Below are 27818 nucleotides of genomic sequence, written 5' to 3' on the forward strand. Positions count from 1 at the left end.
CTCTAATGAATCAACCCTTCATTTTAAAGATAAGGAAAATAGCCAAGCATGGTGGCACAAGCCTGCAATCCCAAAATTTGGGAGGCTGAGACAGGAGGATCTCAGGTCCAAGGCCAGCTTCAGCAATATAGTGAGACCCTCAGCAACTTAACAAGATCCTGTTTCAAAATAAAAAATTAAGAAGAGGGCTGGGTGGCCTGGCGTGGTGGTGCACGCTTGTAATCCCTACATTTGGGAGGCTGAGACAGGAGGAACGCACAGGTTCGAAGCCAGCCTCAGCTACTTAGTGAGGCTCTCAGCAACTTAGTGAGACCCTGTTTCCAAATAAAATATAAAATGAGTCTGGGAGTATAGCCCGGAGGTAGAAAGCCTCTGGGTTCCACCCCTAGTACCACACACACAAAAAAAAGGGCTGGATGTATAGCTCAGAGGTGGAATGCTTCTAACCCTAGTACAAATAATAATAATAATAATAATAATAATAATAATAATAATAATAAAACGATGATGGTAATAATAATAATAAATATAAAGAAACGGAGGCAGGTCCAGAGGAAACCTAACTAACCTGTTCATCTCTAAGTCCAGGCTTACAGTAACCTTGTTGGTCTCCCAGGAAAATTCAAGAAATGTGCCTGCTGGGGAGTGGTCAGTTTTCATTCTGTTAAGACAGAATGCACGAGCAGGAGCTAGAGTAAGTCACAGGGGAGTGATTCTGCACTCTGCCTGTTGCCAAAAGAACATGTTTAGTTCTTCAGCCTGTACAGCCCCTCCCCTGGGGTTTTATTCACCTGTTTTCAAAGTCTGCTGTGGACATTTTATTTTCCTCTGGCCTTAACCACCTTATCTCAGCGAATCTAATTGCACAGGGAAGACGCCAGCAGGGCAGAGTGGAAGGGGACCCACCCCATCTTGGTGAACGGCAGCTAATCCACCCACACTCCCAGAGACAGGCTCGGTACGTGGTGTTCTGGGGAGAGCTAAGTAACAGGTGGCTTTTTGCCATGTCACTTTAGAAGTGACTTTGGGCACACTGGGCAGTTACCATTTCTGCTCTTTGGAAACTTGGCTTGAAGAGGTGTGGGGGCATGGAAGGCCCAGGTTGCCTTGTAAGGCCAGTTTTTTACCTGCGGGCCTTGTGGAAGGCCTGCTGCCTAGAAGGGCTAGCAGTGGGCTCTGTGCACAGGCTTAGCCCACAAAGGGCTTGGGAGCGGAGCCTCTTCTAAACAGGGGAGGCTGCGATCTGGAGTTGCACGGGTAGCGTCTGGGCTTGTGGAAGCCCTAAGTGAGCTCATCTTTCCAGGTTACTTGTCCTTGGACAGCCCCAGCTCTCCTTCCAGAAGCCATACAGGTGGCCGCCTCTCTGACATACCACAGCAGGCCTCCCTAAGATGTCTGTCCCTAAGATGTGAACCCAATCTTGCCGACCCACATGGCTCAGTGGAGGCAACAGGGTCCAGTTCACCCCTCTGCTCCTGAGTCAGGAACCGCTGGGTGCAGAGCTGTAGCCCAGCTCTCTCAGCACTGAAAACAAGTGAAGGTATTTGGCCCCTGGAGCTCAGAGGTACTGCCCCCACCTCGAGCTCAGAGGTACTGGGTCCCAGAGCTCAGAGGTACTACCCCCCCACCCCCAAGCTCAGAGGCACTGGGCCCCCGGAGGTCAGAGGTACTAAGTTCCATAGCTCAGATTCTGGGTCCTAGAGCTCAGAGATACTGGGTCCTGGAGCTCAGAGGCAAAGGCAGATCCTGTACATGTAGGGAGCCATATCCTGCTGAGCTTTATGCTTTTTCTCCAGTCACTTCCAGATCTGGCCCTCAATCGCTTTCTAATTCCTTTCTCTTCTCTTAACCTCTTCAAAACCCCGGGGATCTTTAACTAAGTGCTTAAGGGTCTTGAAATAAAAATGGAAGACAATGTATCATGAGGAAAACAGCCTGAGAATTTTTTTTTTTTTATCTCTTGTAATGTCTTATCTCCAGGAGAGGTTTCTAGACTGAGGCCTTGGCCCACCATCTGGTATTTGTACTGCCCCCACCCACCCTAATGTTTTCTCTACTTTGTCCCATATCCTCTCTTCTTCCAAATTCACTTACACACATGAAAAGTAAATGCTAAAAACTTTCTTCCCGTGTTTTCTCCTTTTGGGGAAGAAAGCCATTCTGTGTTTACCAGGGGCCAGATCCTATCCTACACATTTTACATATATTTGATAGCAACCATATGATACCACTAGCAAGGGGATGTCTTTTCTCCACCCTTCAGAGGACCACATTTGCCATCAGCCGTCAGTAGCTTCCGACAGTGTACCTGGTATCCTGGCAGCTATGTGGCCTGATTCTGCACTTAATAATCAGGGCCCTGGCACATACTTTAGAATTTAAAGTTAGTCCTTCTTTCAAATGCAAATGATGTTTTTCAGTGAATAACTCCACATTGTCTTAAAACTGACCTGAAGAGAAAGAAAGAGCTTTAGTAGGAACATATCCATTTTCATAGTGGCTTTTGCCAAGACTGTGGCAGGAAGAGCTGGATTGTCTCATTGAAGTGTCTGCAGTAAAAGGTAGCATTGACCTCGTTTTCACTTGTGAAAACAGGCGCAGATCACTATGTGGGATGTAATAGAACCAGGGCCATCTCCCCATATGCTGCCCTGTCAGGCTTGTGCTAAGTCTGGGATGAACCCACAAATTCAGAGGAAATAGGAAATTATTCAAACCAAAAAAATTTAGAAAATAAGGTAGGTTTTTTTTTTTTTTTTTTTTTTTTTTTTTTTTTTGTGTGTGTGTGTGTGTGTGTGTTGGGGGACAGGGTACTGGGGACTGAACCCAGGGGCATTCTAACTCCAAGCTATACCCCCAGCCCAATTTTATTTTTATTTTGAAACAGGGTCTTGCTAAGTTGATGAGAGTCTCACTACTAGCTGAAGCTGTCCTTGAACCTGTGATCCTTCTGTCTCAGCCTTCTAAGTACTGGGATTCAGGAATGCTAGAAAATGAAGTTTATAAGTTAGGTGCAATGGTATGTTTTATAGCTACTCAGGAGACTGAGGTAGGAATTCAAGGCAACATAACAAAATCCTGTCTCAATTAATCAACACCAGGCATGGTAATATACACTTGTAATCCTAGTACTTAGAAGGCTGAGACAGGAGGATCTCAGGTTTGAGGACAGCCTCAGCAAGTAGTGAGATTCTAATCAACCTAGAAAGAACTTATTTCAAAATAAAAATAAAACAAGGATGAGAGTGTATTTCAGAGGTATAATGTCCTTAGGTTTCATCTCCAGTACCCATCCCACACCCAATTATCAGCTGAATATGGTGGCACATGTCTTTAATCCCAGGACTTGAGAGGCTGAGACAGGAAGATTGAAGATTCAGCCTAAGCAATTTAGTGAGACCCTCAGTAACTTAGCAAGAACCTGTTTCAAAAACAACAACATAATTTTAAATTAGGGCAGGAAGTGTAGCTGGGAGGTAGAACACTCCTGGGTTCAACCCCTAGCACCAAAAAGCAAACAAACAAAATCAATTAGTCAATCAATAACAAGAAAAGGGTAATGGAATTGGACTTTTCACTTTGGGAAGAGTACACTTAGAGGTGATCTAATAATGCATTTTAGGTACATGAAGTCTCAGTATGTGACAGCTGGTAGTTAGCTATTATATATCTTTGTTGAGGATAAAAATAGGTCAATTCTAGTTTAAGCTAACCATTAGGCTTCTTTCATTAAAAAAAAAAAAACGTGTATTGAGCTTATACTATGTTCCAGATTCTATTGGAGGTGATTTTGGAGTATATATCTATTAACAAACTGACAAGCATCCTGCCCTTGTGGAACTTATATTCTATCATGGATAGATAGACATTGAACAGTGGGTATTATAAGTGAATAAAATATGTAGAATATTGGAAATTAAAAGTCCTCTTGGGGGAGAAGAAAAGTAGAGCAGGGTAAGAAGGTCTCTGTCAGTCCCTTTTCTGTTACTATAATGAACTACTCAAGGCCAAATAACTTATAATACATGGGGTTTTGGAAGCTGAAGGTGAAGATCATGGTGCTGGTTCTGCTGAGGCGCCCTAGTTAGGAGCACCCTTCACACTTGACTATATTACTATTTCTTTGATCACTTTTTTCTTTTTATCTTCTTGTTTAAGTCAACTTTATTAAGTGTATGGTTTAATGAATTTTTACAAATGCTATACCTCTGTAACAACTACCTTACAATCAAAATATTTCTATCACCCAAATCTAGAATAGACACAACTAGTCTTTTTTTTTTTTTTTTTTTTTTTTTTTTTTTTTTTTGGTGGTACTGAGGGTGGAACCCAGGGGCTTTATACCTCCAGGCTAAACTCCCAGACCTATTTTCTATTTTATTTGGAAAGAGGGTCTCACTAAGTTGCTGAGAGCCTCACTCAGTAGCTGAGGCTGGCTTCAAACCTGTGTGATCCTCCTGTCTCAGCCTCCCAAGTGTGGGGATTACAAGCGTGCGCCACCACGCCTGGCTACAAGTAGTCTTTTAGTAGAAAGCAGATCTATGGTTTCCTGTGTCCAGAGGTCTGAGAGGATTGGCACCACTGGGACATGGCAACTTGTGTGCATGATACATATATTTTATATCTCGACTGTGTGGGGGTCATTTCTCAAGACAGCATTTGTTAAAATTCATCAAACCATGTACTTAATAAAGTTGACTTAAACAGGAAGATGAAAGAATATTGTATACAAAGTGGTGATACCACTCTAACATTAATAGTTTGGAGAAAAGAGGAGGAACCAGCAAAGGAGAGAGAAAGTACAGACTGGTTAAGTGAGTCTGGAGTCCTGAAGCCAAATGAAACAAGCGTATCATGGATGTGGGCAGGATTAACCTTTTGAAATGCTGCTGGTAGCTGGATTGATGTGATGACTAAGAATATACCTTTGCATGGAGCAGCACGAATACCATTACTGATTCTGTCAAAAGTAGTTTGGGAGAAGAGGTGGAGGTAAGTGTCTGACTGCAGTGAGATGAAGAAAAAAACAGGAGGAAAGGGACTGGAGTTACTGAGTATAGATGATGATGTCCAAGAGATTTGATTGAAAAGAGAACAAAGAAATGGGACGGTAACTGTTTAGGGTGTGAGGTTCATACAGGATGTTTTTGAAAGATAGATGGATGCTGGGCGTGGTGGCACACGCTTGTAACCCAGCACTTGGGAGGCTGAGACAGGAGGCTCGCACAGGTTCAAAGCCACCCCAGCTACTTAGTGAGGCTCTCAGCAACTTAGTGAGACCCTGTTTCCAAATAAAGTATAAAATAGGTCTGGGAGTATAACCTGGAGAGAAAGCTCCTGGGTTTCATCCTCAGTACCACACACACAAAACAGATAGATGGATAATAGAATGTTCAGATATCAATAGAATTTTTCATTTGAAAGTGAAATATTGATAGAAGAGAGAGGATGTGACTTTCACAGTGTTGTTTGTTTGTTTGTTTGTTTTAAAGGAAAAGTAAATAGGACATAAGACATAAGGAGAAGGTGTGGCTTTAGATAGAAGCCTGCATAGTGAATCTGTAGTTATAAATAGAAAGAAACAGTGTGTCCACACAGGTGCTGGGAGATGTATAGATATGTTAGTAGGAGACTTTCAGAGGTTTTTTTTTTTTCTGGTTGCTTCAACATTTTCTTTGAGGTAGGAAACAAGCTTCTTTCCAAGCTTCTTTCCTTCCATATGAATTTTCAAACATTCCTAGTGCGAACACCTTTTTGTTCATACCTGGCATACCTGTGTCTTTTCTCTCTACATATCCAAACCCTCCTTGTTTTTCAGTCTACCTAGTCTGGTAGGACTTTCCTCGCCACCACTCTCTAATATCTTTTCAATGTCTGTATTCTTTCAGTAATTATAATTTAGGTACATTATTTAGTAGATATGATTTAATCTCTAGTTGGCAATTGTCTTTTCAGATATAAATACATGAGAATCTATCTATCTATCTATCTATATGTCTGTCTATCTATCTATCTATCTATCTATCTATCATCTATCATCTTTTTGCTAAAGGGGATTGAACTTAGGGGCATTCTGTCTCCAAGCCATACACCCAGCTCTTTTCATTTATTTTTTTTTTATTTTGAAACAGTATTTCACTAATGTCTAAAGTGTAAGGGCTGTAGCTAGTCCACACATATGTTTAAGTTCAAAAGAGTTGGGGAAAGGACAGAGTAAGAAGAGGAGATTCTTGACAGTGAATCATTTTCTAGTGGGTCTTGTTTTTATTTTTAACAACATCCATTTGTTTGATAAATATATGATCATCTTATATATAGACACGGTACTAGCACTAGGAATATGGTGATGAGAATAGAGGGAGAGTCCCCGTCCTTGTGAACTTGCAGTCTAGCACCTGAACACAGTTGGAGCAGTATTGGAATGTTGACCCCTATTCCCCCTTCTCGGTGACTTTGCTTTATATGAGTGAATTTGCAGTCATAATTAGCTAGAGTTATTTCTGTGTTTTGAGGTTGATAAATGCCATAACCCCACAAAACTCTTTAAGGTGCATTCAGACCACAGCACGTCAGAGCATGTCTTCCCGTGATGTATTTAAAGCCAGTTCATCTTTTCCCTAACCTCTTGGAGCTGTCAGGAAATGTAACACAAGTTACACAGGTAATTTTAAATGATCGGGTGGTCATGTTAAGAAAGATAAAAAGAAACATGTGACATTAATGTTAATATATTTACAATGTTATTTCAACATAAAGTCAACATTTAGAAATTATTAATGAGAGTCTGTGTTCTTTTGTTATCTATAAAAAAGTCGATATAGACCTGGTATAGTGGCACTCAGATGTAATCCCAGTACTTGGGAGGCTGAGACAAGAGGATTGCAGATTCAAGTCTTTGAAATCCACAAGTGTGTACTGCTTTTCAAATCCTCATAGCACATTTCTTTTTGGACTAGTCACATCGCTTGGGTTTAACAGACACATGTGGTTTGTGCCACCCATCCTGGATGGCACAGCTCTAATGTCTAAAGTGTAAGGGCTGTTGCTGGTCCACACAGATGTCTAAGTTTAAAAGAGTTGCCTGATCATAGAACCTGGCTTTAAGATATAGCTAGGTTTACAAAGAAGGAATGACTGCTAGCTGTTAGAGTCGTGTGTGTGTGTGTGTGTGTGTGTGTGTGTGTGTGTGTGTGTGTGTATTAAATTTAAGAGGCATTCTTTCTCTGAGCTATACCCTCAGTCCTGTTTTTATCTTTTATTTGGAAATAATGTATTAATAAGTTGCTGAGAGCCTCATTAAGTTGCTGAGGCTGGAGACAAACCTGTGATTCTCCTGTCTCAGCCTCCCAAGTACTGGTATTACAGGCTTGTGCCACCATGCTGGGCTGAGTCCAGTTTTTCGCATAAGCTTGAATGTAAGAAAAACTGTCCTGGATTTTGCCAAACACCTATGAGTGGCTTTATTTTCCTTGGAGAATAAATTAGAGCATGTGTCAATCCAGAATTGAAAGCTGAATTTGGGGCTAAACATCAGACTGTGTTAGAGACCACAGATAATTTAAAAATATTTAACAGGCCATACCAATTTATCTATAGAAAAGTCAATATAGACCTGCTATAGTGGCACTCACATGTAATCCCAGTACTTGGGAGACTGAGACATGAGGATTGCCAATTCAAGGCTAATCCTCAGCAACTTAGTGAGACCCTATATCAGAATCAATATTTTAAAATGGGGCTGGGGATGTAGCTCAGAGATAAAATGCCCCTGAGTTAAATCTATAATACCAAGAAACAAAAACCTGTCAGTATAGTTTTTATACTCCAAAATGTGTTCTGTACCTACTGCCCAAAGAAAAAATTTCTATGAGAAGTCAAGGAAAGCAAAAAGATAGTTACTATGCGATTCAGTTTTTAAATAGCTGAGAGAAGCGAATCATTTTGAGCACCCCTGGCAACAGCTTCAATAGGACCAGGTTCCTGTCTCCATATGAGGTAACCTGGGGACTTCTGGGACTCCAGCCTTACCCCTGGCGTATGCAGGGGCTTGTGCTTTGCTAAATTTAAGCCCATCCAGGCCTATTTGTGCACAGAGACTCTAGCCAAATAAGAGAAATTCATCTTGCTAAGGAATGCACTGGGGAGGGGAAGAGAATCACTGAGCTCACTGGTATTTGTGTGTATGCTTTCTCAGTTGCCAGTTTAGGGTGGCAGATAAACAGAAACTTCGGTGACTCCACCAAGATTTTAAAAGAGTGACCATGAGAATGAATAGCTCATGACACACCAAGAAAAGTTTAACTGGAGGTCAGTGTGAATCATGAGGCAGCAAGTGTCCTAGGACCTTTGCATACAGGGTCTAGGTAGAACAGGCAGTATGCTCCATTTTTTCTTGCTTGTCTTTTTAAATAAATAAGTAAATTTATTTTTAAAAGAGGGGCTATATATTCACAGCAAAATTGAGCAGAAGACAGAAGGATTTCTCATATACTCCTTGCCCTCCCCCCACAGACCCCCCCCCCATGTACAGCCTCCCCCAGTATCAAATCCAAAGTCATCTCATCTTAATCTTCTTTCTTGGGTTCCAAAACTCCATGTTGACCAGAATTGGTTACCTCTTCTATGCTTCATGCCTCTGACTACCTTTGGAGAAACTACACTTATCGAATACCTGCTGTATGTCAGATATTTTCACTTAAATCTTCTCATTTAATTTTTGCACTGTCTGAAGGACTGCCAAAGGAACTGAAATTTAGTGTCTGTATTAACATTCTCACTGCTGTAACCCAAAACAACTGGCCACACAACCTAGATGAAGAAAAGTGTTTGCTTACAGCTTTTGGAGATTTTGTGGTTCAGTCCATGTCAGGCTGGGTCTGTGGAACTCAGAGCATGGTGATTGGAGGCAGAGAGAGGGAGAGAGAGAGAGAGAGAGAAAGAGAGAGAGAGAGAGAGAGAGAGAGAGAGAGAGAGAGAGAGAGAGGATTTTGCTCTCACATCTTAGAGGATGGAATCAAGAGAATTAGCAAGAAAGGGGATTAAAAGACAAAAGTACAGTCCCTCAGGCCAAAGCCCCAGGGACCAGCCACGCCCTGCCTGCCTATGTTACCACCCAGTAAGTCCATTAAAATGGATTCATGCACTTGATGTGATTACAATCTTCGTGGCTTAATTACATCAGTTGTGAACATGAATACATGAGCTCTTCAGAGGACATTCTAAATCTAACCATAACATGTAGATTAAAGTGATTTACCTCTAGAATAAAGAAGATGAAGTATATGGAATTGTAAAAAAAAAAAAATAGTTGAGATAGGTGTGTGGTACATATCTATAATTCTAGTGCTTGTGAGGCCTGACAGAAGGATTTCAGTTTTGAAGCTAGCCTCAGCAAGTAGCAAGACTCAGCAACCTAGCAAGACCCTGTTTCAAAACAACAAATAAAAAGCACTGGGGTATAGCCTGGAGTAGAATGCTCCTGGGTTCAATCCCCAGCAGCATTAAAAAAAGGTTGAAAATATTTATTAATCTGTGGTGCTGTCTGATGGAATGTGAGAGAGCTGGTATTTGAATCCAAGCCAGTTGAGTTCTAAGGCCTATACTTGGCATTGTATCAAACCACTGCCCAAGTACTAGATTCTTAATTTTCTCTTGGCAGTTTATCAGATTTATATTCTTGCTCCATAAAAGATTAAACTGAGATGCTAAAAGCAATACTTTGAGTGGGCTCTAGGAGTGTTTCTTGGGAAGCTAAACCCAAAAGTTACATGAAGGACCTGCATTCACTGTGTACCTTCTGCTAATTATATGTACCACCTGTGCATGCTTCCATAGAGCTAACCGATTTTGAGTTTTTTTTCCTATTTATAACATTTTACATCAACTGTTTAATTGCTTAAACATAGGTTGTAAAATCTCTGAAGACAGTGTCTGTCTTGCTCTTTCCAATACCTATTAGAGTAAGTGCATTGCAATTAAGTATTTGATTTAAAAAAGAAAAACAAATGTTACCATCTCACAAGTCAGCTGCCTGCCTTCTGGCCAAAGAGCACTCTGCCTCTGTCTGTCCCAGGCTCTCTGTCTTTCCTTCACATACCCACCCATGCGCACTCACACACATACACACGCATGTGCTTTCTCTGTGCTTCAGAGAGCTATTATCTGGCCCCATTGTATAAGATAAGCCTAAAAAAGAAATTCATTCCATGTATCAAAAGTATCCTAACCTGCCCTCACTGCACCAAGTGCCCTTTGAGGTCAAGGACTGTGAAGACAACAGCAATACTTTAGTTTGGGCAACTTTATCTCTAATAAGTAATTTGCTTAATAATTTTTATCATATATGCTGAAATGCCATGCCTTGCCTGTCCCTCGTCCTCCCTCCCTCCCTCCTTCCTTCCTTCCTTCCTCTCTCCTTCCCTCCCTTTCTTCCTTACTTCCATATAACAAAAGACATGGTTCTTACCCTCAAAGAGCTTGCAGATTAGAGTCTCTCTCTCTCTCTCTCTCTCTCTCTCTCTCTCTCTCTCTCTCTCTCACACACACACACACACACACACACACACACACACACCACACACTCACACACACAAAGGAACACAAAGTTAATACTAAAACAAAAATGTAAATCAGCAATTTAGGACACTTCCCAGTTCCCCTATCTCTCCTAGCCCTAAAGATTGACCTAGTTTGCACATTTCATATAAATGAAATTGTACTTATGACTGACTCCATTGTTTTCAAAGTTTATCCATGTTGAATCATGTATCTTTTCTATGCCCAAGTGATATTCCATCATAAGGATAGATCCTGTTTTGTTTTTCTCTTCATTAGTTGATGGATCAACTTTCCTGATTTGTTAATGTGTTAGACATTCCTCAATGTGTTAGAACTTTCCTCTATCAAATTTGCTGAAATAAGTGAGCTGCTGAAAGGCACTTTTACATTTGGGATGTATAGCAATTTCTATCTCAGTATTTGCTCATCTAGAATAACCCCCTCCACTCCTCTGTATCTTTCCAGTTCTGGACATATTTGCATTTATTCACAATGGTCACTGCTCCTTGGAATTTAGCCCATGCCTTGGAATTTTGGCTCTTATCTCCTCAACTTGGGAGCAAGGATACTGAGTATAAGAAATATATGCTAGATGTCACTGTTCTCCATGGGACCTTTAAAGTCCCATTCAACACCAAGAGTGTTATAAAGTGTGGAGGACCTTGCCAGGTGTGGATTATAAGCACATGCTTATAATCCCAGTACTTGGAAGTCTGAGACAGGAAGATCACAGGTTGTCAGCCAGCCTCAGCTGCTTAGTGAGGCCCTCTGCAAGTTAGTGAGACCCTGTTTCAAAAAAAAAAGAATTAAAAAATAGGGTTGGGGGTGTATAATACCCTGGGTTTAATCTCCATTACCACAAAAAAGAAAAAAAAAAGAAATAGAAAAGTGTGGAGGACCTGATTTATAGGAGCTTGAATAACATGTTAATGCTCTTGGCTGTGATTATACTTTTTAAATTTAAACTTCTCCCTTCCCCACTCCTAGAGTGTCTCGTAGAATATTAGTATTATGTGGAGACAATGTGCAAACTGTTGACCTCACTCATATAGGGGGTAATGACCAACATTTAATGATAAATATATTGGTACATGTGTACAGGAGGTGGGGGATACTGGGGTACCAGGGATTGAACTCAAAAGTGTTCTACCACTGAGCTATACCCTCAGCCCTTTTTATTTTGAAACAAAGTCTTGCTAAGTTTCTGAGGGTCTTGATCAGCTGTTGAGGCTTAGCTCAGTCACTAAGTTTCTGAGGCTGGCTTCAGATCCTCCTAAAATTCCAGGCATGTGCACATGGATTAAAGATCAATACATTTTGGATTAATTTTTTAAAACTTGATCAGGAAAAGCCATTTCTCTTTGTTTTTAAAAAGTATTTATTTTTAGACAGGCGTGGTGGTGCATACTTGTAATCCTAGTACTTGGGAGACTGAGACAGGATCGCTGGTTCACTGCCAACCTCAGCTACTTAGTGAGGCCCTTTGCAATATAGTGAGATCTATTTTTTTTTTTTTTTTTTGCAGGTCTGGGGGTGGAACCCAGTGGCATTTGACCTCCGAGTTACACCCCCTGCCCTATTTTTTATTCTTTATTTTGAAACTGGGTCTCACTGAGTTGCAAAGGGCCTCACTAAGCAGCTGAGGCTGTCTGCGAACTGCGATCCTCCGGTCTCAGCCTCCCAAATGTTGGGATTACAAGTATGTGCCACCATGCCTGGCTGTGAGACCTGTTTTAAAAATAAAGAATAAGCCAGGTATGGTGGTGCACACTTGTTAGCCAGCATTTGGGAGGCTGAGACAGGAAGATTGTGGTTTGTGAACAGCCTCAGCTACTTAGTGAGCCCCTTTGCACCTAAGTGAGACCCTGTTTCAAAATAAAGAATAAAAAATAGGGCTGAGGGTATCATTCAGAGGTAGAATGCCCCTGGGTTCCATCCACAGCACGAAAGAAAGAAAGAAAGAAAGAAAGAAAGAAAGAAAGAAAGAAAGAAAGAAAGAAAGAAAGAAGAGAAAGAATAAAAAATAGAGTTGGGGGTATAGCTTGGAAGTAGAATGCCCCTGGGTTCAATCCCTAGTACCACCCCCCAAAAAATAAACATGACCTTTATTTATTTATTTTTGAATTCACTATACTATGGCTTCTATTAGGGAAAAATTTAAATATTATTATTTTTTGTGGCATTGGTGATAGAACCCAGGGCAATCTTACCTCTGAACTATACCCCCAGCCCTATTTTTTTTTTTTTTTTTTTTTTTGGTTCCTGGAAACCCTTCTACCTCCGGGTTACACTCTCAGACCTATTCTTTTTTATATTTTTTTATTTGGAAACAGGGTCTCTTAAGCCAGCAAGGCTGGCTTCGAACCAGTGCGATCCTCCTGTCTCCACCTCCCAAGCACGGGGATTACAAGCGTGCACCACCACGCCCAGCCCCCAGCCCTATTTTTTATTCTTTATTTTGAAACAGGGTCTCACTGAGTTGCAAAGGACCTCACTAAGTAGCTGAGGCTGTCTGCGAACCGCGATCCTCCTATCTCAGCCTCTCAAATGCTGGGATTACAAGTGTGCACCACCATTCCTGACTTAAAATATTATTTTTAAAATAGAGCACCATATATGAATTATATGAGCAAAGGATTAATTTATAGAATTAAAACCGAAGACTTAGAAAGAGTTAGGAAATTGGTCCTTGTTGTTTACTTTTAACTTGCGCTTTGTTGAATTCTAAAGTAAATACCAGTGTGGAAATCATTTCAGTGGAACTCTGTGTTTAACATGGACTGCTGTTAAGACTCTGGTCCATTAAGAGAAACTAAGCTGTAGACTCAGAGAAAGTAGATTATATAAAGAATAAGCCAGGTATGGTGGTGCACACTTGTTAGCCAGCATTTGGGAGGCTGAGACAGGAAGATTGTGGTTCGTGAACAGCCTCAGCTACTTAGTGAGCCCCTTTGCACCTAAGTGAGACCCTGTTTCAAAATAAAGAATAAAAAATAGGGCTGAGGGTATCATGATTAATTTTCAAACATAGTTGGCTATGTTTGCTTGTTGGTTGGTTGGTTGGTTGGTTGGTTGGTTGGTTGGTTTATTGGTGGTACTGGGGGTGGAACCCCAGGGCTTTCTACTTCCGGGCTATACTCCCAGACCTATTTTATGCTTTTATTTGGAAACAAGGTCTCACCAAGTTGCTGAGAGCCTCACTAAGCAGCTGAGGCTGGCTTTGAACTTGTGCGATCCTCCTGTCTCAGCCTCCCAAGTGCGGGGATTACAAGCGTGCGCCACCACGCCCGGCTATAATTGACTATGTTTAGATACTAACATAAATAAAAATATAAATGAAAATATATACTGTCTTATAAATAAGACAGTAGTCTTACTTAATTTTTGCTTTATCATTGAAACTTCTCTTTGAGTTAATTGGGTGAATGCTCCTTTGGGGGCATTTAGAAAAAAAGGTCCTCTCCAGCCCTCTTTTTTGACTACATAAATTTCCTTAACTGAATTGATGAAGAGCTGACCGGATTTGGTGGTATGATAAGCAAATGCAGTTAATTTGGAATCTGCTTAAGTTATACTTAGAATTTAATCATTTACATATGAATAGTCACTCATGGAGAACAGATAAATGTGATAAACTGTGAAGTGATTTTTTTCTATGGAAAGAAGTTACAAAAGGTTTAGACTTTGGTGCTGTGAGGTGTTTTGTGCTTGCATTTTCATGTGGTAAGATTTTGTAGTGCCATGAAATTACTTTGATCTGGTAGAATCATTGATCACAAGATTTGGGATCTAATCTTGTGGAAATAAAGCTATTTTAGAAATTCAGAAGGAGGGATGGAGAGGGAATTGGGCAGGAACTGGGTAAGGGCTAATTGGGTGATGCGTGCATGTATGTCTCCACCATCTTGCATCCCATTAAGATGTAGGACTACAGTGCACCAATAAAAAATAAAAAAAGAAATTCTGTGTGAGATTCAGAAACCTTATTTTCTATTTGAATAGATATAATATTAAAGCCTAGAGAAGTCATTCTACTTTTTGTTTTTCCTTATTTTCTCCTTCCTTTCCTTCATTTATCTCTGCTACTTATCTCAAAAGGATACAGCTAAAGTGAAGAGGTGAAGACCAGTTGGGTTGGGTGTGTTTATGTGCAGGTGCCCAGGACTCTTACCTTTAATGTAACATTTTTCTTTCCTTTCTATGACAAAAAAATTAGTTTAGTCCGTGATTATGGCTTGGAAACTCCAGCTATCCTTGCCAGAGAGGGCAAACTGTTGTTGATATAGACAATAATAGCTAAATTTTTTTGAATGCTTACTACTACATGCCAGGCACTGTGCAATATGCTTTTTGTGCATTATTTCATTTGGTCTTAACATCCATCTGAGATTGGGACCATTATAGTCCCTTTGACAGATGAAAGATTGAAGCTTTTAAAGAGGCCAGATGACTTTCAAGCTTTCTTCTTGTCTTTAGAATCTATGCTCTTGACATTATAACTATTGTACCCATATAGACTTTCAAGAACTAATGTAATGAAACATGCTCTCTAATTCTATGACTTAACAGATTCCACTAAATCAGGCAAAATTGGGCATTGTTTTCTGAGTTGGTCTCTCTGGCTGAAATGCATGGATGCTAACATAGAATACTAGATTCCGTTATTGCTTTTACATTAGTTGTGACCCTACTGGTTTCAGTTTTCTTATCTTTAAAATGAGAGATATGGAGCAGATAAATGCTAAGGTCTTCAAAGATCTGAGTCTTTGGCCAAATTAATCCAAGACATCTCTCTCTCTCTCTCTCTCTCTCTCTCTCTCTCTCTCTCTCTCTCTCTCTCTCTCTCTCTCTCTTTTGGTGGTGGTACTGGGGATGGAACCCTTCTACCTCCGGGCTACACTCCCTGACCTATTTTATATTTTTTATTTAGAAACAGGGTCTCTTAAGCCAGCAAGGCTGGCTTCAAACCTGTGCAATCCTCCTGTCTCTGCCTCCCAAGCGCGGGGATTACAAGTGTGTGCCACCACACCTGGCAAGACTTCACTTTTTAATCTAGGATTTGTGTCTCTCATTTTTCTAGTTTATTTCTCTCATTTTTCTTCCCTCTAGATTTAAATATTTTCCTGGTAGTGTTGAGGCCAGGTCTCTGAATCTAGGTATGCTTTGCACATTTTCTCACTTAATCCTCACAAGATCCCCTGTGGAATAGTCATTATTTCCATTAAGAAAGAAAGCACCAGACATGGTGGCACATGCCTATCATCCTGGCACATTGAGAGCTGAGATAGGAGGATTACAGATTTGAGACCACCCCTCAGTAGAATGCCTCTGAGTTTAATTCCTACTACAATATCAACAACAACAACAACAATCTAGGCATGGTGGCACAAGTCTGTGATCCCAGTACTTAGGAGGCTGAGATTTGAGGATTACGGGTTTGAGGATAGTCTCTCAACATAGCAAGACTCTCAACAATTTAGCAAGACCCTGTTCCTAAACAAAATATCAAAAGAGCTGGAAGTTGTAGCTCAGAGGTAGAATGGTCCTGGGTTCCATTCCAAGTCTGTCTCTGTCTATCTGTCTGTCTCTGTCTGTCTCTGTCTGTCTGTCTGTCTGTCTGTCTCTCTCTCTCTCTCTCTCACACACACACACACACACACACACACACACACACACACACACACACACACAATCTGGGGCTTAGACAACCTGCCTAAGGTCATCTAGCAGTATTAGAGACAAAGTTTGAACCTAATTTTTTTCTTGCTTTAGTCACTGCTTCACAGAGCTCCCACATCTGTTTCTATGCTTATTTCACTGAGGTAATCAGGATTTCTCATGCAAAAATGGCAATAGAGGACTTTTCAGGGGATCTTCTGGGGATATATTTGTGTCTAGTAGAGATTTCCTGTGTTACCTCACAGGACTGAGAGCTAGTCACAGTCATTCATGTAGATCCAGTCATCTGAATCCTCACATGTTTTCAGAAATGAGATTTTTAAAAAAAATTCTGTTTAAACATGTTGACCTCTGAGATGGCTTAGCAAACAGTTAACAGGCATAAGGAAAATCATTAATCTAAAACTTCATAATTATAAGACTACATTTTATTTCATGTGAGATCTAAATAATTTTTTCTACCTACCCTTTGTCATTTTTCAGGTAGAGAAATTTTAGATAATTTTACCCAAGGTTAAAAAGTGAATTAGTTGGTGGCAGAAATCATCATAAACATAGGATTCCTCTCTCACAAACATCATATTCTGAATATTGAATCTATCTGGAATATTATGGTCTTAGGGAAATCCATCATCTATCCCCAGATGATAATTCTGCCACTATTGATGATGATGATTATACTGTTCAAGACACTGTTCTAAGTCCTTTACATGAACCAATTAAACATTTATTTTTCATAGCCCTCTGTGGCAGGTTATGACTGATAAAGGTAAGAACATCTCCACATTACGGGTGATGGAATATGATAGGATGCATATCACTTCACCTGCATGAACGGTCTCTGGCTTAAGGACTATTTCTCATAGTAACATTTTTATTTCTCTTACTATTAAGCACAATGCTGGGGACATAGCAACTGGTCATTAAGTTCTCTATTGAAATGATCAATCATTTGGAACAGATGAGTAGTTTTTATAGTGCCAAGCCATGCAATTGATAAAGAGATATTGGACCTTTTCCTCACACAAAATTGACATATGCTTTGCCATATTTGATTGTTAACTTGCCAGGGGTTAGCACTGACAATTGTTAACATGACAGTTGTTCATCTTTTGGTGTGAATAATTTAAGATACACTATTAACTTTGAATTTTGTATCAGTATCAAACAATATTTTAGTAACTATGTCCCAAATATTACAAAGAGCATGCTTATTTTATTTTATTTGTGTTTGGTACTAGGAATTTAACCCAGGGGTTCGATCTATGAGATATACCCTTAGCTCATTTTTATTTTGAACCAGGGTCTCACTAAGTTGCTGAGAATCTTGCTAAGTTGCTGAGGCTGGCCTCAAAACTATGATCCTCCTGTATCAGTCTCCCAAGTACTGAGATTACAGGTATGCACTACCGGTAACCTGACTAAAAACATAGTTATAATAAAAATTTATTATTGTCTACCTAAAATTCAAATTGAACTTCTATATTTTTCATTGCCAAATCACATAACCCTATTTAGTGTTCATAAAAATAATAACTTGAAGGGACATGCTGAAAAAGCCAAGCCATCATTTTGTTCTTAAATGATATAAGGCTTGAAGTTATGAAGTTATAATTGCATTTGACCTCGACCTATGTTTTATCCCAAGCCAAAAGCACTGTTGCCTTGTGAGAGTAGCTAACATTTCTTTCAGTATACTGACTAGAAACTTCTAGCAATATAATCTGAAATGCCTTGAGTCTAACTCCCTTACAGCTCTAAAATTCTTTCTCAGTAACTCTCAAATATTGTAACAAGGTTTCTCCTGTTCCCAGTTAGCATTCTTCTTCTACTATCTATGAAAAGGCAGGTTATGAAATCTTTCATACATACAGTGGGTGAGGCCCTGGCACAGCATATTGTCTTGGACCCCAAGAAATCTAAGCATTAACAGTTGTTATATGGCAATGGTAAATGCCTTCCTACTGCTCTATTATCCACAATGTGCCTTTCTGTATTTAGACACTGTATTATCAGTTGCTTCTGATGTAAAAGCTTCCTTATTTTTTTTTTTGTTAACAACATTATTTTTTCTTAATACTGTGCTATGGACTTCATCAGGGAAAAGACTAATTTATCTCTGTACCCTCAGCTCTAATGCAAGGTAAAGTAGTCCTTCAGCCAACATTTGCAGAATCCTTCTTGGGTCCTCTCCCCACCACACACCTGGTCCTCTGTTTTTTATTCCCTATTTTAGTTAAGAGTATACATCACCACCCAGCTGCTAGAAATTTCAGCATCATCTTTGCTCCTCCCTCTAGTATAATCTAAACCTTGCAAGTCAGCAAGCCCTATGGATTCTGCTTTGGAAATGTCCTTTTAGTCTTCTTTTCTATTTAGTCTTTTTCTGTATTTGTTTGGCCTCAGACAGTTCCCACCCTTGTTCTGGTCAGTTGCTGCCCAACTCAGCCATCTTCTTTACATCTACCACAAGTTCCTTCATCAAGAAAGACCTAGTCATTGCAAACTTTTGCCAAAAGGACCCTGATGAGTTACTGATCTCTACTCGGCCTGATTTTTACAAACTGTTTTCTATACTGGTGCCTTACCACACACCAGATTTCATAATCTGCATCACACACATTGTGCGCATTTCACTAAATCTCTGTTCAAACTTTACTTCCCTTGGGATATTTTTATTCCCTTTTTCTGTTTGCCAGAATCTTCCATGTTGCTGCCTTACATCAATAAAAAAAAAAAAGAATGTTGGCTGAATAGACTTACCCTCATAGTCCCCCTCTCACCTTAGCTTATGACAGTGTGATTTAACGATAAAGCATTTTCAGACTCTTTACAAAAATAATTAAATTACAGTGTACCAATAAAAGTATATTAAAAATAAAAATTCCCAAGTGTTTAAAAATATTCCACATTTAGAAATTTGATTTTTAGAAAACCAAATACTATCTGTATTAGTAAGAAAGAATTGTTTTAATGTACTCTGTGATTTCTGATGTTTTAAAAGGCCTCGGGCAGTGTTCATCTACTAGAGGCCACGTTGGGACGATGAGTAAGAAGCTGTAGAGTTGGTTTGCCCTTTCTGATCCATTAGAATTCACATTTATGCAAAGGGATAAGACGAGATGAGAGGCTATGGACCAAGGCCAGCCTCAGATATAAATCTGGTTCCAGGACAGAGGATGTTTGAAAGCTAATGACAATGAGTATCTGTGCATTTTTTCAGAACATCGAGCTGAAGGTTGAAGTAGAGAGCCTGAAACGAGAACTTCAGGACAAGAAACAGCACCTGGATAAAACATGGTGAGTCACAGTTTAAACTCTGCAGAACGGGGCATGAATAGATGAACTCTGTTCCTTTTCCAGAGTCCAGCTCACTAATCTGTGACCCATAGATTTTGGAAGCAAAATGGCATTTGAATGTTATGTACAACTCAGGAGCTGAAACAATGGATTCATGTGCTTTCTTTCCCGTGGGCTCTCTGTTAGGTCAGACAGACTTGCCGCAGATTGGTACGCCTACCTCATCTAAGACTCTAAGCTTTCACTTAAACAGGAAGGAATTAGGCAGGAAACAGTGAATGCTTCTACTATTAGTAGAAGTAGACAAAGGCAAATAACCTTTATCAGAGATTATCAATCAATCGATCAATTAAGAGTGATATATAATAACGATTAGGAGAAATGGACACACACACTTTTGGTTAGAGTAAGAATTGTGGCAGCATTTTTGGTATGTGGTTACTATCAAAGTGAAAAAAACATTTTTTTATGAAATAATCTCTAGGAGGACTCTAAATAACGGTGTTTGTGTAAAAGGACAAATATTTGCTGGATCACTATAACTACAAGACACTAGGAACAACTATCCATCAATAGGTAATAGTTAAAGAAGTTTCAGTAAACCACCCTATGGCTTACTATTGTGGTAATTTAAGAAAAATGAGCTATATCCCTATACTATTGTCCCTGTGGAAAGTCTTTGATAAACTAAGTAAGAGGAAAGAACTAAGTAATGTACACAGTATAAGCAAGCACCTTTGAGTAAAGAAAAACAGGTCTTTCTGCATATACATATATTTGCTTAATGATGCATAGGAAAAACTGGAAGGTTACTACCAAATTATTTAACATTGTTTACAGTAGAGGAGGAGTAAAATTAGTTGGTAATGGGAACAGGACTTTATTATTTTCTCTTTATATTGTTAAATTTTATTTATTTATTTATTTATTTATTTATTTGCTACTGGCAACTGAATGTTGGCCCTCCCCACTTTGAAACAGGGTCTCCCCAGATTTCTAAGGCTGGTCTTGAACTTGCAATCCTCATGTCTCAGTTACCCAATTACTGGGATTACAGGTGTGTGTGACTGTGCCTAGCTAATTTTTTTAAATCATTTTTTTGTGTGTGTGGTACTGGGGGTAGAACCCAGGGGCTTTTTAACCTCCGGGCTATACTCTCAGACCTATTTTATACTTTATTTGGAAACGGTCTAAGTTGCTGAGAGCCTCACTCAGCTAAGGCTGGCTTTGATCCTGTGCGATCCTCTTGTCTAGCCTCCCAAACGCTGGGATTACAAGTGTGCGCCACTGTGCCCAGCCTTAAAATCATTTTTAAAAACAAATAAGTATTACTTAAATTTGTCAAAATATTTCCAGATTATATCATGGGATCAGTATATGTTTAAGCTAATGTGACATTTCTTCTATGTACGTGGCAATTCTTGATATTTATAATGACATATAATAAGATCAGAAAACTCAAAACCATAATCAATTATATACAGTATACAGGCATTATTAAATACTAAGACATTATTATGTGAGCTAGTGGGTCTTAGAAAAATTTATAATAACAGATAATAAATTTTGAGATTTATATAATGCTTTAAAACAATGTTTATGCCATTTCTAAATTTATTTATGTGGCATAATCTTATTTTGCAAAATGAGAAAATCAGATACAGAGAGTTGAAATCTTAAATTAGTGGTGGAGCCAACTGCTGACATCAAGTTCTAGGGTTTTCTGCCTTCTCAATAATTCCAGCCTTTAAAGATTTCTGACCAAATTACTCAGCAAATAGATAGCTTCTGTTTTCTAGAGAGTATAGTCAGTGGTTGTCTCTAGCATTTATCAAGGAATGTGGAGTCAAAGTAAAGGTTGGTGAGTCCCGAGATCTGCCTGTTTTGGAGTTTTGAGTGATTTCCTTGACTTTGTCCCTTGTATAACCAAGACTTTCATACTCCCCACAGGCTGTGTAATGACAATGACAAAGAGAGCTAAGTGTAGCCTCTGAGATATTGAGTAGTATCCACTAGCAACCAAGGAATCCCATTTTGCTCTCCAAGGACACAGACACCTGAACCAAATATGGAAGTACCACTGAGTTTGACATTTTATGAACCTATAAAGGTCCAATATTATTCTCTGCCCTCAGAACAAGAAGATGGTTTATAGTTCTCAACACTTGGCTTAGAACAGGAATAAAACCCAACTGGAATTAAGATCATTCAGCATCTGATACTGTCCCCCAAATTTCTAATGCTCAGATCCAAGGGCAGCTGTTGATTGCTATAAATAAACTGGTGATACGCTACCTGATTCATGTTAGTTCCTGGACATTAATTCCTAGGGATATCAGAGAACCAAAGCTCCACCCAAATCCTGAGCTCCCATAGATTAAAAGTCTTCTCTCTGCATAGGACCATGAAAAACTGGATGGGTAGCCCAAGTTGAGGATAGTCTACTATGCATTCCTGGCTGTGCAGGAGGAGGGGATTTCGGTGGCTGTCCAAGTGGATATTCCTGACTGGAATAGGAGGAACACTTTAAAAGTTAAGCAGCAAGACAGGTGGGGTGCTTACCTGGGAGCTTGAGACTGGAGGACTGCAGGTTTAAGGCCAGCACACGGTAGCTCACAGAGACCCTGTTACAAAATAAAAAAAAATAAAATAAAATAGGGCTGGGGTTGTAGATCAGAGGTAGAATGCCTTGGGTCCAGTCCCCAGTACCACAAAACTATAAAAACAAAGAAAGGGAATTAGCAGTGCTCTCAAGAATAGTCTAAATAGGAAAGTCCAAAGACAAATGGTAGCAAACATGGGTGGTGCTTACCAGCCTTCCAAAAGAAAGCTTCTTTTGAATCCAAAACCATTATGAAGTCTCTGTGGGTATCACAAGATTAAAGTTTTTAAGGGATCCTCTGAAAAGATGGGTCAGAGCAGCTTCACAAGTATTGCAGAAGACAGAAGGTTTCATTTTCTTCTCAGTGTGACTCTGCAACCTCAGTGAGTACACTTGCAAAATTACGTGTGTGGCTGTGAGTGACTGACACTCTGTGATTCTAGGGCTGACGTGGAGAATCTCAACAGCCAGAATGAAGCTGAACTCCGGCGCCAGTTTGAGGAGCGGCAGCAGGAGACAGAGCATGTTTATGAGCTCTTGGAGAATAAGATCCAGCTTCTGCAGGAGGTGGGGAGGAGTCGCAAAGGTCCTCTTTTACCACTTTCCCAGCTGCTCTACCTTCTGGCCTTCTGCTTCCCCCTCTCTGCTGTGTCTTAGAGCTCCTAGCCTAAGTAGACCTGTACAGCTTCTTGGTTTTTGTTCTTTGTGCAGGAATCCAGGCTAGCAAAGAATGAAGCAGCACGCATGGCAGCTCTGGTAGAGGCAGAGAAAGAGTGCAACCTGGAGCTCTCGGAGAAACTGAAGGGAGTCACCAAGGACAGGGAAGATGTACCCAGGGACCAGGTCGAGCCCGACCAATACACTGAGGCCCTGGCCCAGCGGGACAAGTAGGTTCCTTTGCTGCCCTTTTCGTTGTGAATCTTTGCTGTTCTCAAGGCTTTCAGAGTGTACAGCAGCCACACTGATCCCTGTTAGGACTGACAGTGGAACCTTCACCATTTCCAAGACTTTCTGGCCCCACGACCAAAGATCTTTTTAGTGTTGAGTCTTCAATGATATCCATTAAGAAATCTCACTTCTAGGGAGTCAGGAGCCCTGGTAATAATGGATAAAACAACAAAGTGTTTAAATGGTGGCAAGTGAGAGATCTGTTCTTATTTTTCTTTGCTGAAGGAGAATTGAAGAACTGAGTCAGAGCCTGACTGCTCAGGAAAGGCTTGTGGAACAGCTGTCTCAAGAGAAACAGCAACTGCTACATCTGCTGGAGGAGCCTACTAGCATGGAAGTGCAGGTAAGGGTTGGGCTGTACGTCCTGGGCACCGGTTTTGTGTCCTCATAAGCTTTAATGTTTCATTATCTATTGCTGTGCAACAAATTACTGCTGACTTAGTGGTTTAAAACCACATGTGCCTATTATCTCAGTGTCTGCGAGTCAGGAGCCCAGACACAGAGTAGCTGGGTTCCCTCTTCAGGGTCTCATGTGTCTGAAATTGAGGAGTGGGTTTTCTTATCTGAAGATGTACTGAGGGAAGGACTGGCCTCCAAGTTTCTTCCAGTTGCTGGCAGAATTGATTTCTCTGTGGTTGTAAAAGTTATAGTTTTCTTCTTCACAGCAAACCATGGAAAGGACAAATGATTGCCTATTTAACTTCTGGACTCACTGAATTAGGCCAGGCCCACCAGTATACTATCTCTTTAGGTCAATCTTAAGACAACTGATTAAAAGCCTTAATTACATCTGAAAAATCTACTCACTTTTGCCACAAACACAACACAATCATACAGGGTCATTCCACTATCTTTGCCATTCTCTATTAGAGGCAAGTTATAGGTCTTTCCCATATCCAAAGAGGGGCATACATTGTGTTGATACCAGGGATGAGAATTATGAGGATCATCTTAGAATTTGGCCAACCACATGGAGAGATTTCTAGCTATATAGAATATAGAATGTGGATTTAATAATGAAGAAAGAGCCCTTTTGTGGCAAAATAATTGCAGTTATTTTCATCTTTATGACTACTTTTGGAACTCTTCTCAATTCAAATTGTTTTTTCTTTCTTTGTGGTACTAAGAATTGAACCCAGAGGCATTCTACCTCCAAGCTACACCCCCAGCCCTATTTTTAATTCTTTTTATTTTGAAACAGGGTCTCACTAAGTTGCCTAAGTAGCTGAGGCTGTCCATAAACCTGGATTCTCCTGTCTCAGCCTCCCAACACTGGGATTACAAGTATGCACCACCACACCTGGATTTCATTCAACTTTCTGCTTTACCAAAAATATGCTTTCTGAATGAACCTTAGACTATATCTGTGCTGAACACTTTTCACATATTCTATATTCTTATCTTGGTCTTAGACCAATGATAAAAGATGTGGTTTAACCCTAGTTGTTCACATGTACAAAAATTGGAGTCAGGATAAAAGAACAATGATAATTAGTTTGAACCAGTGCTTCCCAATCTTTTCCATGTCATGGCACATGTAAAAAATGATAATACTTGATATGATAATATCAAGTATTAATAGATAATAGAAGAAAATACCTATCAATGTTAATAGATATTAAAGGCAAATCAGTGAAGCTTCTCACTTGGAGGTAGGCAGTCTGAGTGCCTAGGCCTCAATGAAAGCATAAGAAATTTACTGTATTGGCTACATTTGTAAACTTTTTTAGAGTATGGATACATTTTAGTTGAAAAATTCTGAATAACAAACTCAAGAGTTGGGTGTGGTAGCTCATGCTTGTAATCCCAGAATTCTGGAGGCCTAGACAGGAGGATCTTTTTTCATTGACAGCCTCAGCTACTTGGTAAGGTCCTTTGCAACTCAGTGAGATCCTGTTTTAAAAATAAAGAATATAAAATAGGGCTGGGGGTGTAGCCTAGAGGTGAATGCCCTTGGGTTCCATCTCCAGTACTGAAAAAAAAACCCTCAAGAAATTATGTGAGTGCACATAATTTGATAGATACAAATAAAAATTCAGGTTTGTAGGTTTTTATAATTTAAAAAATTTTAATTGGTGTATTGTAGTCATACATCTTAATGGGATACAAGATGGTGGAGACATACATGCAACATATCACCCAATTAGCCCTTACCCAATTCCGGCTCCATTCCCTCCCCCTCCCTCCTTCTCATGCTTGGCTTAGTGATTGACCTTATGTTTGTTAAAGTACATCATGTGCATTAGAGAATTTCCCTCTTCCTCCCTCCTATCCTCTCAGGTTGCCTTATTTGCTCATCTACAGAATCACATTCTTCATCAAAGTTCCTCCTATGACCATTTCTCCTTAGCTTTCGCATATTAGGAAGAGCATCTGATTTCTTATTTTAGGTTTGTAGGTTTTTTGAAAGACATTTTGAAATATATAAAAGTTTCGTACAGGACTCTTGAAAAAGTTTTGTTTTGGTTTCTTTTTTGTACTTGAGATTGAACTCAGGACATTCTATCTCTGAGATACACCCCAAGCCTCTCCACCCCAGGTTTTAAATTTTGGTGGATGTAGTGGCCCAGGCTTGTAATCCCAGTACTTGAGAGACCAATGCAGGAGGCTTGCAGGTTTGAGCCCAGCCTCAGCTACTTAGTGAGGCACTCTGCAACTTTGTGAGACCTTGTTTCAAAATAAAGAGTAAAAAATAGGGCTGGGAGCTGGGCATGGTGGGGCACACTTGTAATCTCAGCATTTGGGAGGCTGAGACAGGAGGATAGTGGTTCACAGACAGTCTCAGCTACTTAGTGAGGACCTTTGCAATTGAGTGAGACCCTGGTTCAAAATAAAGAAATAAAAATGGGGTGTAGCTTAGAGGTAGAATGCCCCTGGATTACATCCCCAGTACTGCAAAAAAAAAAAAAAAAAAAAAAAAAAGAACATGTAGAAGTGAAGTGACAGAATTTCGTTTATACAATTTCCAAGTGTAGTTAAAATTATCTGATGAGTATCCAACTTTTATGTAGAAATAACATCAGCATATATTGTAGCATTTCCTTTGTGCCAATTGCTTCTCTAAATGTTATATATGTTAGCTCAGATGAGCACTCAAAATAACTGCTAGGTAGATATAAAAGAGCCAGAAAAGAGAATAATTTATAGTAAAATAATGTTTATTTTCATATACAGATTCTTAGTTAAAACTATGTGAAAATACATAGAAACTCAGGCACTTGTTCCTGTATGTAAATCACTGTGAATGTCAGAGTTTCCAATTCCACTGTGACCCAGGTATATTATGTTTGGCAACTCAAAAACAGCTAGTGGCTATACTATAAGTAATGAGCAAGTGGCAAATTTCCAAATAAAACCTCTTCCCTTAATTCAGATGTTTTATTCATGGAAAATTCAGTACATATTATACATCACACACATACATAGACAACAGAATTAAGTTTTAGGTTCAGATGATTATTTTTAATACCTCTACAAATGCCCAGTGGAACACTAGAACATCAGTTTGAATTTGGGACAATGCTTTGTCCTGCCCATTGCAAGTTATGTAGAACTCCTTATCCATTTATCATTCTAACAATAAATACAAGAACACCTACCAGCCATGGATTTCCAAAATGCACTCCAGAAGATGGTCCAGTTACTCAGTCTAGGGGGTCCTAGCTTTCCAAGGACTTATAGTCCAACAAGATATTGGCATGTAAGCTGGGCGTGGTGGCGCACGCTTGTAATCCCTGCGCTTGGGAGGTGGAGACAGGAGGATCGCGCAGGTTCGAAGTCAGCCGCGCTGGCTTAAGAGACACTGTTTCCAAATAAAAAGTATAAAATAGGTCTGGGAGTGTAGCCCAGAGGTAGAAGGGCATCCAGGAACCCCAGTACCACCAAAAAAAAAAAGATATTGGCATGTAATGGAGTGGTAATGAGGGTAGAAATACAGGCATGGTGCTAAAGGGACCCATAAATGAGAGGGGTTAACTCTATTTTAGAAGTCAGAGAGGGACTCACCTGAAATCACCCTTAAGCTGGGCCTTAAATGCTAAATATACCAGGCAGAAAACAGGGGAAACAACTATACCTACAGTGGCACAGAACACAGTTAAGGAATTCATAGTAATTGTTGTTGCTGAATACTTGATAAGTGCTGGAGAATGATAGAAAACAAATACAGCTAGGAAGTTCCATAAACATGAGATGAAAAAACCCTGCATGCAATAGGCAAGGGAGAACTTAAAGTAAGGAAGGGGGATAAAAGCATGATTTGAATGAAAAGCAATCCTGATGGTTGTGACTAAGTATTGTTTGGAAAGCAGATAATGATATCAGCTCTTGAGAGAACAAGTAGTGTTTTGATGTGGCTCTTAACTGCTTCATCAGATCCATTCTTTAAATTATATAGGGGTAAAGAATGTCATAAAACCAATTATAAAGGACTGTATCTCTCTTTTCTGTATGCAGTAATGTGTGATGGACTCTGCTCTTTTTGACGCTGGTGCCTATGCTGTGGCTCTTTATCCTTGTTTGCTAAGAGTGACTGTGCATACACTGTATTACGCCCAAACCTTTGCCTGTTTACCATGCCATCTTATGACAGGAGCCGTACCCCTACATGGTGGCTTTCTTTCTTTTTTTGTGTGGTACTGAGTTTCCTGGAAACCCTTCTACCTCTGGGCTACACTCCCAGACCTATTTTATACTTTTTTTTAAAATTTTGGAAACAGGGTCTTTTAAGCTA

At 39.9% G+C, this 27818-nt stretch overlaps 1 protein-coding gene across 10 annotated transcripts in view; it reads left to right on the forward strand.

The window, feature by feature from the left end:
* PDE4DIP (phosphodiesterase 4D interacting protein) overlaps positions 1-27818 on the forward strand; it is a gene marked incomplete at both ends in the record, with an annotated part of 180290 nt that overhangs the window by 44790 nt on the left and 107682 nt on the right. For 9 of the 10 annotated variants that reach the window (XM_080692738.1, XM_080692727.1, XM_080692730.1 and 6 more), the window contains 4 exons: positions 19460-19536; positions 22582-22705; positions 22850-23025; positions 23312-23429. In XM_080692738.1, the coding sequence (XP_080548864.1) occupies positions 19460-19536; positions 22582-22705; positions 22850-23025; positions 23312-23429 (495 nt within the window). Of the gene's footprint in view, positions 1-19459; positions 19537-22581; positions 22706-22849; positions 23030-23311; positions 23430-27818 lie in introns of those variants that run through there. The other variant, XM_080692731.1, reaches the window with a different exon arrangement.

Source organism: Muscardinus avellanarius (genome assembly GCF_963383645.1).
Source record: "Muscardinus avellanarius genome assembly, chromosome: 3".
Lineage (NCBI taxonomy): Eukaryota > Metazoa > Chordata > Mammalia > Rodentia > Gliridae > Muscardinus > Muscardinus avellanarius.